General features: G+C 41.6%; 1 protein-coding gene across 3 annotated transcripts in view; it reads right to left on the minus strand.

Moving 5' to 3' along the window:
* Nucleotides 1-12,771, minus strand: part of REEP1 (receptor accessory protein 1) — a 315,311-nt gene that overhangs the window by 48,331 nt on the left and 254,209 nt on the right. The window contains exon 7 of one of the 3 annotated variants that reach the window (XM_086964256.1): nt 4,552-4,587. The exons of the other annotated variants lie outside the window; for them this stretch is intronic. Within the exon in view, the coding sequence (XP_086820382.1) occupies nt 4,552-4,587 (36 nt within the window). The remainder of the gene's footprint in view (nt 1-4,551; nt 4,588-12,771) is intronic. 3 annotated transcript variants of the gene reach the window in all.

The following is a 12,771-nucleotide window of genomic DNA, read 5'->3' on the forward strand; positions in this document are numbered from 1 at the left end:
AATGAAACACCATTACTAAGGCTGTATCCATCAGACGGGTCACACGTACATCTGTGGCTAGAACATCTCGTATGATCAGAAACTGACCTCGCATCTATGCTTACTTCAGAGAGGCTCAAAGACCAGCCTTTATCCTGAGACCCCTCCAATGTGAAGGTTCTTCAGTTTTGGTAGGTCTTTCTTCAGCTATTTCAGGCAATTCTGCTCAGTGTTAAATCAGATTTTCATTAACAGACACACACAAAAGCCTTCATGCTTTCACCTCAGTCCAAGCTGACCAAAATAGTTAAGAGTGAAGTTAAGGTGTACAATTATATAAAATATGTCACAGTAAAAAATATAACACCAGGATTTTAAGTGCAATAACGATTGTTTTGGATTCTGGTTTCACAAAAATGAGGTCCAGTTTGGAGGCATTCACCATTCAGAACCCAACGGATCAGATTTCCTCATATGAAAGATACTTTTGGACCAAGCTGTCAAGGCATCACGAAAGAAGCGGATATACGTCTTTGTTGCTGTTTAGGCCCATCTAACCTCCCCAATGTTCTATTAGTTCACTAGTCTTCTGATCAAGGGATCTGTGGTTCTCAATGGCGTAGCACAGGCATACTTGGATACGCTCCCAAACATCCGTTTGTATGGATGGACAATTGGCACGTAAACTATAGCAGTATTTTAAGTGACATATCCTCTCCTTCCATGTGGATTTGTGCATTGAACGAGGACTGAAGCCGATATGCTTGTTCACTCACAGCTAATAAGGAGATGAAGTTGTCTGCATATGCTATGTCCCTGTAATGGAAATTCATGCAATAATCGGATCTGTGTGGCACCTGTATAACCTTTAAAAAAAAAAAATTAATAAAACAGGTCAAACAGCGGTATTTTGGCCTGTCTGCTTTTCAAAAGAAGTAACACCCTCTATACTGAACACCCCGCCCTTAGGCTTGGCTCCGCCTGGAAGCGGGTTATTATAAGTGTCTAACCTCAGCTCTACCGATTCTTTTCATGATTCTATTGCAATCTTCTTGCTCCATTCAGTTAATGATTAACTGTTCTCTGTCCTTGCACAGCAAACCACACATAAGTAAGTGTGTCTAGAGGTTCTACAACTTTGTAACAATCTTCTTCTAGTTGACCCAAGGGCCACTGACAGTCCGGTCACTGACAATCACTTTAAGTTTAGGAAAGCATCCAAACAATGTTTCTTACCACACCGTAATGCAACGGAATGGTGTCCTAGACTCTTCCATACTAACTATGGCACCATAAACCTATCACAGTGGCGCTCTAGACGGATGTATGACGTTACAACGCATACATTTACATCGCGGTACATTACATTGCGGTTTTTACAACGCATGTCGTTACAACAACTTGCGTTGGAGGGCGCTGGACTTAGGAGTAGTATAATTTACTATTACAACTTTAGTCTACGTACAGAAGGGAAGATGTTGGATAGTAAATGATACTATTCCTTGTCCTAGAGCGCCATCCGGCGCAGGTCGTTGTAACAACCTGCGTTGTAAAAACCACGATGTAATGGCATCGCAATGTAATCCCCGCGTTGTAAAAGATGTTTCCCGCTCTGGACACAGAATTACCATCCACTGCACAACTAGAACCTAGCTTACATTACATACCAAAACATTCTTATCCAGCTTGCTGATAAACTTAAAGCTAATCTTTCTCTTTGCAGAAGGTTCCATGACTCCTGGTTATGTGGAGAATAGTAAAAAATCTTAGAATAATGCCTTGTACAGTGATTTATTTAAAATAATAACTGTGACAATCATTGACAACTCTGTCCATTTAATTGGGATATACATTTTCTGTTTCACGCCTCTAATTCCCTAAACATCAGCCAGACAGTCCACGCTGTGTCTAAGAGCTCTGGGGCAAGTATTTCCAAAGCCACAGGCAAAATCAGGTTGTTGCCATTGGATCCTTATTTAGTCTAACAATAAAGCAATTGTTATGCTATTTGTAGCAATCGTGTGCCCTCTTACGTTGGTGGTGGCATAAGGCCACCCCTGCCTTAAAGTATCACCAGCAGTTCTAGTAGTTATCCTGTTTCAGGATGCCTGGCAATGGTTTGCTGTATTTTCCTGTACATGTATTTATGGCCAGCAGATTTTCTTAGCTACATAAACTATCAAGCAGGCCGCAGTTCCCAGAACAAGATCTTTTTTCCCACCATGTATTTTAGCTTGCACTAATTACCACCTTCTTCTGGTTAACATTGTTTTCAAAGGGAGTGATGTCTCTTTGAAGGCAGCAAGGTGTGTGGGTGGCAGAGGCAGTAAAAAGAACATTTTACTCAAGCAAAACCGTTCCACGGAAATGTTCCAAAAGGGAATCTGGTTCCAAAGAATATGAAACAAATGTTCCCCTTTAAGACACACACTTAGGGCCTGCACAGTTTTCAGTCCTGATTTTACTTATGCTCTATTTAGCTTAGTTCCAATAACACATAAGGTCTTAAAGAGGAGGCCCACAGTAACACTCAATTGTTGGCGGGTGCAAATGTCAGAACAAAACTTTCTGCACCTATAAGTGTGTAAAAGTGTTTGTCTCTGTCATTTCGGATTTTTTTCGTATAACGTCTACTAAAAGTAGGCTTGTGGTAAAAGAAAAATAATCAGAAAATGCTATTATGAGAAAATTCTTAAGCAAAAGTTGTTATATGAGAAAATTCTGTATCAGAATGTTTTTGGTGCAGAAATCCTCTCAGTCAGACAGTCAAATACATTTTATTCGATTTATTAAAATCATAAAAGGCATAACATTACATACAAGCATAAAATAATCAATTTATAAATCACAAGCAAATTCAGCCAACCAACTTTGCAAACAGAGCATTAATCAGTTTTTCAAACTCGCCCAACTGAAATTCGGACCACCCCCAGCTGCACCAGACAAGGCCTACAGCCAATGCTGGAGCAAGAATCTGAACTGCCCTTTTTACTTCCGGTCACCCACTTCCTTTTGATACCTGGCACAGAAACAACCTTAGCTGTAGGGACACTCTGGTGGAACCCGTTGGTGTCATCCTTGAGCATCTAATCTTTCCCTGCCCTTGAAACAACCCAGAATACTAATTTAATATTGCTTAGTTTTAGCAACCTTTTTCAGGCTTATATGACCCTGAGTGGCAAAGTTTTACTTATGCATGAAACTTAACTTTAGGAACCACCTGTGACTTCTGCATTGTAACTTCTACATCTAAACTTAAGTCAATAAGCCAGAAATGACCAAGAGCAGGATACAGAGTCTCCATCTATGGACACAGAAGTTGTACAAGATTCAGTGACCTCCGCAGCCATGTTGCTCTCAAGGATGATTACACATTTAATGTTTCTAGTGGAAAGTTATAGGAATTTTAAGAAAAATCCAATGTCAATTATGTGAATATTCACAACGTTGTAGCTCCACCTGCATTCATTTTGGAGTTTCAACCACCCACAATTCAATGTGTAGGGTTATGTCACTCATACGAGGATTTACAACTTTCTTTGTGATTCAGACCCGATGTGGTTTGTAAAGTTTACAATGGTTTTTTACTAGAAAGACATGGACCATGGTAATTAGAGTAAAAAGCTCTTTCAGCACTTCTGGCGGTTGGATTAGAGCTTTAAGGGAATCCGCGAAAAACTATTACAGCATGGCTTTGAACAATGAAACAACAAAAACATTGATGCCATCTTCAAAGTACATGGAAGAAGAAAATAACAAACAAAGAACCAATCAAATATGCTTTCTAAGCGGAAACCCACAATCTGTGCAGAAGAGCCTTTGCACAAACAAAATATTTCAATATCCAATGGCTGGTGTCATTTCAAATTCATAATATGGAATACATTCAAAACATGGTCAGCTTATCAATCCTAACTAAATACACAAATTCATGTTATCCGTCTCAAATATCTGAATTATTTTCATATCATTCAGGGCATTCAGGACGCTTTATCTGCTTTCAGCAACCATTCAGTATTCATAGAATTCATGTCACTGCTGCTGTTAGTTCTCAAAAATATTAATGCTTGCAGCTGATTATTTTCCACAACTACCGAATTAAAAAAGAATTGAGAAATATTCCACTAAAAATGTTTAGAAATATAATTTGGTTACAACTTTAGAGGCAATGCTCTTCTCTAGATGCAGGAAGAAGAAAACTTAATTTTATACACATTGATCTCAAGTGTTTGATCATAAGGATAGTGTGCATGTCTACATCAGAAATGCAGCTACTACAGTACAAAGCCAAGCAAGTTAGAGCAGGTCACCAGCCGCAGTCTAGTAGTAATGCAGAAAGGTCAAACACGGTGGATGCCAGTAATGCAGAAAGGTCAAACACGGTGGATGCCAATTGCCATTTTTCATGCAACCCACCAGTAAATCTACTGTAAACACATTTGTTTGGCTTTTGAAACACGCCATTTGAACTTGTTAACAGGTGCCAATAAGAACAGGCTGATAAATTCCAAGAGGAAAATAGGTGAGTTTTTATTAAAGGGGAAGCAAAGCACCATCATCTGTCAGACCTACCTTGTTGGACTTTGCGCACAGAGCAGCATGAACACACTAGAAAATGAGTTGAGTGTTAATACCAGAGTTCATTGTTCTGATACACATGTATACAATGTGCCTGCTATGGAAGGAGTCAGTTCTTCTAGTTGCCACTGACATTAGAGCTAGATTGGGCAAACTGAAACAATACTGCAGCTCTTGCAACAATTAATTGTGCTTATCTACATCTGCTTCCATTCGCCAACAGCATTTGCTCATCTGGATCAAGCACAGATTTTGCGCAAAATTGTGCATGTTCTTGGCAAATATACCACGTACTAAGTCATGAAGCGCTGCACAGCAATTGTGCACATTCCAAGTACAGCACATGGTTCAAGTCGGACCAATGTTGACTTTTCTACTCTTCTGTGAAACTTTCCGGTATGAGTGACTCTTCACAAAATGGATGCTGACACCTCTGGAATGTGTAAAATGAATTTACACACATGCTGTGAAATCATCATAATAGGAATTTAAAGCATATCATCATTGATTTCAGCTCTGCTACTAAGGTACAGAAGCATTCTGGCTTCGCCATCCAATGTCCTTATCGCAAGTGGTAATAGAAGGTGAATTCCTCTCCATTTGGCCATGTGCATCATGTAATGTGAAACACGCTTAGCCAGTTGTGACTTTTCGATAGCTGCACTCTGCTTTGAGAGACTTATCTGCTGTACAATGGGAAAAGAAAAGGTACAAGCCACACAATACAAAGAGTTGTGGCCTTACGTCAAAAATACTCAACTTTACTTTAGAGGGCCTTTTCTGAAGCACTGAGCTCCACCCTCCCTTAGTATGTAAGACCTCTTGTAAAATATGCCACTAGCACATTTAAAAAGGTCTTCACAGGAGACACAAGAGAAAAAATCGGCACTTAGTCAAATAATAACGTAAATCTTGTAAGACACCCTACATGAGAGGGCAGAGGGCAAGAAGACCAGGTCAGGAATTTCCAAAATCTGTGCAAAAGCCCATTTGTAAAAGTAATCAAAAGTTATGATTCCTCTTCACTCAACCCTCCCACTTGCATTCCCTGTTTAGTTTCCAAGATGAAACCTGGGTAGCTGGATGCCCCAAGGGAGGGCGACCTTCAAGGGACATTGGTTCAAGACCACCCTACACCAGTATTCCACACTGCGGACTACTATTCCACATTGCCAGTCAATCCCACTACATGTGGAGTGGTTAGAAACTCATCAAGCCATTTCTGTAAGTTGTGTACAGGTGAATAGTACAAAGCTGAACAACTGGGCTTACCCGAGTTGTATACCTCCCGCGCATAGGACGAATATCTTGCACTATATATCAGCCTCTCTCCATCATTTTTGCAGTTTCAGAGCTTGGTGTCAGGTAAATGCATTATTGGTAGACACACGAAGTGGGCATCCCTCGGTCGACCACAGGCAGGATTCGACTGGCGTTTGGCGTGGCCCAGCCACACCCCCACACACTCCAGGTCACTAAAGTGTACACAGTGTCCCTCACATGGGTTGTGATTCATCCTGGATTTTATGAAAGCCTCACATGTTAGGTTTGTGCCTGTTGCAGACCACCCACTACATATGCTAGCATTACAGTGTTAGTGTGCTCTCTCAACACTTTTGAAGTGTCTTTACTGCCTCTCGTTATATTAATTGGCTCATGATGCGGGTATGTCAAATTGTGGATGCGCTGACCTTCAAACTGTTACGACTGTAGCACTGTGAGAGGTCACTATACATTTTACGCTGTTCATTAATGAGGTAGATCCTGTATCACTGTAAACTGGGAGAGAGAGGTGTGGTGCAGCGACCAGAGCGGCTGACTCGAGCACGGGCTCACGGTTTGTTCCCCGGGCGCAAGCGGCAGCGGCCAGAGCGTCTGACTCCGAGCACGGGGCTCACGGTTCGATCCCCAGGCGCTAGCGGCAGCTCAACTCAGCACCCGGTGACTCTGGGCAACAGCTCACTTAATCTCCCGGGTATGTACATGCAACTCTTGAAAAGCCAATAAACATTACTTCAACTAAACCCTTTCCAAGTGTCTCTCCCTCAGACCCATTTTCGTGACACAAGACTCTTTGACCCATTTTGCAGTAACCTAGCTGCCATTACAATATGGGTCAATTCACCAAAATGCCTGGGGGAGCAGAAGTGACATCACATAACCACCCTTTGACCTATTAACATCACAGGAAGTGATATCATATGATCTTCTCAATCTTCCAAAGACGTGAGTTCACATGACCTTAATCACAATAACTACCACTGCTGAAGTTGAGACTTTCTAAACACACAATTACATAATAACACAAGCAACTAACGCAAACAAAATCTATTTTACATAAAACCGACATATTAAATAGCATGATATCATTGATTGGAACAGTATGCATTTCTCTTTTTTATTGCATACAAATATGTATTTGTTGGAAGAGAAGAATCTATTTACCAGCAAAACAAGACAGTGAAGCCAAATTATTTAGACCTCCACCTGGCACGATTTAACAGTTTCCCGAAAATGTACCTTAATCATCAAATGTGTTGGGAAATTACTGAAAGACGTACAAAAAGATTGTAAAAATGTGCAGTTTTTCCCACAAGTATTTCTCTGTGTAGAACAATATTATTGACATAAATTGCTCCTTAACATTGTTAATACAATTTGATTACCATCCCTTGTAAGGCATTATTACTCACTCCAGCACAAATGGAGGCTTTTTATTCAAACACACATTTTTCCATGTGTTCACAATAATACAAATCTGCAACATCTTGTTTAAAAATGTGCATTTTTAATTCAATTTTGTTTATTCAGGAGACTGTACTTTGCACTCATATATGTGTACCTTTTACAGTATTAAAAGCTGAATGCTAAAGTTCCCAGCTGAGCTACAGAAAGTAACCAGTGCACACCACAGTACTGTTTACCTTCTGTTCTTGGCATTGTCTCTGGCACCTTAGTGGACCGGGTCGCAAAGGCAATGCCAGGGTTCGCAGGGGGCAAGTCTGGATTCCCAGCTGTGATGCCTACATGAAGTCTATGGACATTACCCGCAGAACTGGGAAATCCAATTCCCTACCCTACTTCCCCATAATAAACAAATAAAAGCTTAACAGCTGGCAGTAGGTAAAGAAAAACTCCTCCTCCAGGCAGCCAATTAGAGTTGTCAACCACAAGGGGGCAGCACCATTACTGCAGCACACATCATACACTCCCTTCAGCCATTGCTGTACAGACCTTTTATTATCTGGAAAGCCGCATTTTCAGTTCTCCGCTTTGTATCCAGTGCTTGTCACCAAGATATGTTACAAGAGACCTTGTGAGTCAGAGTGGACCCAGGGCCTCAAATAATGTCATCCACTGTCCTCGGACAGCAGGGGTCGCTCAGTCATGTGATTTTTCTGACTCTGAGTCAGTTCCAGTCAGTGTAGCCTGTGGGGTTTCCTGTCAATCTCATGGTGGAGTTGTTGTATTGCTTCTTGTGTCTCAGCTTGTGGACAGAGCCTCTGTCGGCCTCCTGAAACTTTACGCAGATTTCTGCTTTTCAGCCAATGCAACTGCTGGCTTTGTGTTGACTGTGGTCGGTGTACACCATGCCCTGTCCTCTATTCCTCATGTACTCCTGGGCTGCTCTGGCCTCGGGAGAAAAAGTTGCCCTTATGTTGGATAATAGTTTTAATTTAGCAGTAAAGAGTAACACATACTTTAGGACTAGCCCCCACAATCATGTCTGGAACTCTGGGTGGGAGGTACAGTATGGTTTGAGAAGATGCTTAGCGGAGAGATGTTTGTGATGCCCTCTGGGGGCAGGTGGGGGTACCGCAGTGTGCGCTCATTCAATTGAGAACCCGGAGACCGCTCTGGGTGCTATGACTTTTGCAAGCCAATCTTAAAGGAACAATTCCATGCAGGGGTCATCTATCTTTATCAAAAAGACCACAATAAGAATGCTGTTCTCCCTCGTGTCATCCGCCCTGCATTTCAGATAGTTCACGGTCTCTCAGAGATCTTAAATGTGTTTTCTCTCTCGGTCGCTCTTCTGCACACTTTATTCGATCTGCTTACGATTGAGTCAAGTGTTCCATTGCTTTGTGTGTACAGGATCACTTACCTAACACAACATGTGTAGTTGTAAAACGCATGTTCACTTCTTGCAGCATCTTGGCTTAGAATAACAGAAATGTATTATTATCCAACTCAATGGTACACATTTTACGACCTCAGAAGGCGGTAAGGCCGAGTGTACTCACCAGGATTCACACCTATGACGAGTGGGGTGGATGCATTGGTCCACTGAACCACCATCCCAGCAGGGTATCACTTATGGTATGGAGTCAACTTTGCCTCAGTTGATTTAACTCTACAAAACATTTTGATGGTCATCAGAATTAAGGAACGATTTAGAGTTTGGAAGGCGAGTTACTCCATCACAAACGTGACGGGTATGCTGCCCCCTTATTAGAAATGCATCATATTCTATGACAGTTATAGTAAGGCAGACGGGATATCTATCATGTATACGATGGAGTGCCCATCTGCCAAACTCTAAATCAGGGTCTTTGTTGCCATCATCCTGTCCAACTACTGCGTGTTCCTCTCCGCTGCTTCCTGACCGCTATTCATTTAGATCTGCCCATGGCCAGTGGAGCTAAATCTCCAGGTCGCAGGCAGAAAGGCCTTAAGGGGTCTTGCCTCATCGAAATGGAAAGGGAGTGCTGAGTCCCTAAACCCACACAGATACTGTGTAACGTTCTCCGCAGTTCACAGTATTCCTGTTCCAGAAATTTCTTTTTAGGCCCAGAAGTTGGGGAAGAGTAAAGGTGCTGAATCACATTCTGCGGGGGGAATCCAACTCAAAACAACTGAGCAGTATAGAACTCTCCATGCTTCCCTGACAGGTTCTCGGGAAGGCCTGCCTGTAGGTGCTAAATACTCAGTGTCCCAGAAAATCTTTCAGGGATATTATGGACCGTTTCCAGTTCACAGGGTCAAGCATGCTGGAATTTATGTTAACTACTAGGATCACTCCTCAAAGAGGTCGAGGGGAGAACTCCCCTTGGTGCACAAAATAGTGTAGTATCTTACTGCTCCTGTCCTTCTTGGACGGGAGAGTCCATCTCGGTGGCAATCGAACAACCATGCTGCATCCATGCACGCAATCTGCGCTTATCACCCTTCCACAGTGTTGCCGACACACAGCTCGAGAGGGGGTCACCACACACTGGTGGTTTGCAGTCTTTGCTCTATCACTTGACCATTTTGTCGTGGCTGCTGGCGAATTCAGTAGCCTTACACTCCAGGACGGGAGCATGTCTTGATAGGCTCCAGATCCCTGAGTTGACCGTACTCCATCCCCACCCGCAGTTACCCCACTCCAGTCCCCGGAATGTCCTCACTCTGCTGAAGAAGGGCCTTCCCCTTTAAGATAGCCGTGCACTTTTACACGTCGAAGGGAACGTCCAGATCAGGACTCTACCTCTCTGCATAGGCCTCTGTGAGGTATTGGATCTGCAGGAAATTGTAGCGTCTCCAGAGAGTGTGGGCAGAAGTTAAGGTCATGGGTAGCAGGATCTCACTCAGGGTTTAGGTTAGAACAGGAGCAGCAAACTATGTGCTTCCTCATATCTTAGCAGTTGGCTATGATCCCCAGAAGAGGGTTTAAGCAGGATAGGAGTGAAGTCCAGGAAGCTGGTGATCAGGTTATTGCCTCGATGGCGCGAGTAAATGCATGGGTGATGGAGGATAGAATGAGATAGGACTGGGAGAAATACTTTATCATTCAAGGAAGGCTAATCTCACATTAAGCTGCCCGTGTTTTTTAATGCTCCTTGATGAGATGCAGGGGTTGAAGCAAAAGCCGCAGGACTATGCATTTTTGGAGCACTTTTTTTGCAAAGGGTAGGAGAAAAGTTACTGAATTGGCCAGTTTTTAATCAGAAATTAAATTTTTCATACTTTGCCCAGGAAGAAATCATGTTTTTTAAGGTTTAGTCTTAGATATTAGCAGTAGATGTTAACCCCCCCCCATTGGCATTAACTGAAGTTCATATTTTGACTATGGGGGTGAGTACACTGGTTGGTCATAGCCATCTATTGTCATGGATATAAAAAAGTCTACTACAGTATACTTTTCACAAATGATTCACACCTGTGAGCAGCAATATCAATTTGTTTGAGATGAAAGTTCAGAAAAAGCTTCAAACCTCTAAATTGTCCATCTGAAAAATGCTGACAAGTCAGACCACTGCAACACCCTATTTCTTTTTAAAAAAAATGTTTTTATTGATTTTAACATATTTATTCGCCCCCCCCCCCCAAGACAGGTATACATTTTGTACATTAACAACATGAACTTTACGTTGTGTTTTGTCATATTTAAATATACATTATAGATAATTTACAAAATATATTCCAAGCATCACGAAAAACCAATTAAAGCAGTAACATAAATACATTACAGCATTGATAATAAATCAGTTTTGTAGATCTCGCCAGTGTGTGAGAGGAGTCCAGATTTTCATACCCCTTTCGCGTCGCCGTCTACCTTTCCGCTTATATATAGCTATCTCGATATTATGCACAGCTAAAAGCCTGGCTAGCCACTGTTGAAAAGTGGGCAGTAGCGGGTCTAGCCAAGCCGAGGCTAGACATAGCCTCCAAACGGCCATAGCAACAAATATAAAATCATGTCCGCTCTCAAGATTATCTGTCCCCTTCCCAGTTCCGCATTTTGCAATCTTATCGGGTGTATAGTAAAGAAAAAAACAGGTTTTGTAAAATTGCGCCAGTTTGGTAGAAAGGAGAATGGTTTGGGCTAGCTGATAAGAGTATAAGAATCCTTCTTTAGAGATCTTGAGTTTACTTTGCCACCTCGTTGCCGTTTTATCTAAATCGTCAGGGAGCCTGTCCAGCAATGACACATAAACTCCACCTATTGTATGTTTCTTAGAATGTATAATTGTCTCTACTACAGTAGATTCTTCCCCGAGTGCCCTTGCTCCAGATTTGTGAATTAGGAAGTCCCTAATTTGGAGATATTTAAAAAAATCCCACCAGTCTAGACCAAATTCTCCCTTCAGAGCATCAAAAGATTTAATCCTCTGGTTAGTATAAAAATCCCCTAATTGTGTTATTCCTAAATTATACCATTTATTAACACAGTTATCTTTAAAGATTGTTGGTGGAAGAATTGGGTTGTTTAGTACCGGAGTGTAATATGAAAATCGTCCTATTCCTAGTACAATCATATAACCCCCATTATATCACAGGGGTATCCGACAAAAACATTAGCATACGCTGATGATATTGCTATAGTTACCGCAGATCCCACAGTAGCAATGCTGATCATTGAGGCCGAGGCCAGGAAATTTGGGCTGGTCTCTGTCTACGCGCTAAATCAAGGAAAGACACAAATTGTCCTAAATCAAAAAAAATTGTGATGGATGATCCTAGGGTGGTGAAGGGAGCGACATACTTGGGTGTCACAATTTCTTCAAAGTTAGAGGAAGTTGTGGACATAAATCTTAAGCCAATGCTGAATACCATACAAAAGGATCTACGACGGTTAGACAACCTTCACCTGTCCATTTTTGGAAGAAATGCAATTAAAATGGTGCACTTTCCCAAAATATTATATTTATTCAGGGCAGTTTGTCTGGAGTTTTCTAATCAGTGGTTTACAGTAATGGAACATACTTTTTCTAGATTTATAGGTCATACGCTCAACCCCGACGGGCATAGAAATATCTTACCCTTCCTAAGGACAGTGGGTTGGCACTTCCCAATTTAAAGAGATACTACTGGTCATGTGTATTACTCTACAGTAAGGAATTATTACAAGGGGGGAACAAAACAGAGGTACATACCGCTTCAATCTTTCAGCTATTGGTGGGGAATTCCTGCTATGGCTATTTTTGGAGACACATACACGACAGTTACCACAAAAAGGTCAAATTCAAGACTCTTTATAGTTGTTTTAAGGTTTGGAAGGCTGTAAAAAAAGCAACACCCTATTTCTAAAGCAACAACATTACTGTCTTGTCATTAGGCCTGAGTAAAATTTCAATTATTTCTGCGAAATTTACTAAGTTTGCATTATGCCAAATTCATGAAATGTCATATAATTCAATTATGCATCATTTTTGTGCTCTTGCTGCACACGGCTCCAGCTGTCTGTCGCAAGCACCACTTTATACAATAAACAACTGAATAAACCCT

The sequence above is a fragment of the Lissotriton vulgaris genome, chromosome 3_2 (genome assembly GCF_964263255.1).
Source record: "Lissotriton vulgaris chromosome 3_2, aLisVul1.2, whole genome shotgun sequence".
Lineage (NCBI taxonomy): Eukaryota > Metazoa > Chordata > Amphibia > Caudata > Salamandridae > Lissotriton > Lissotriton vulgaris.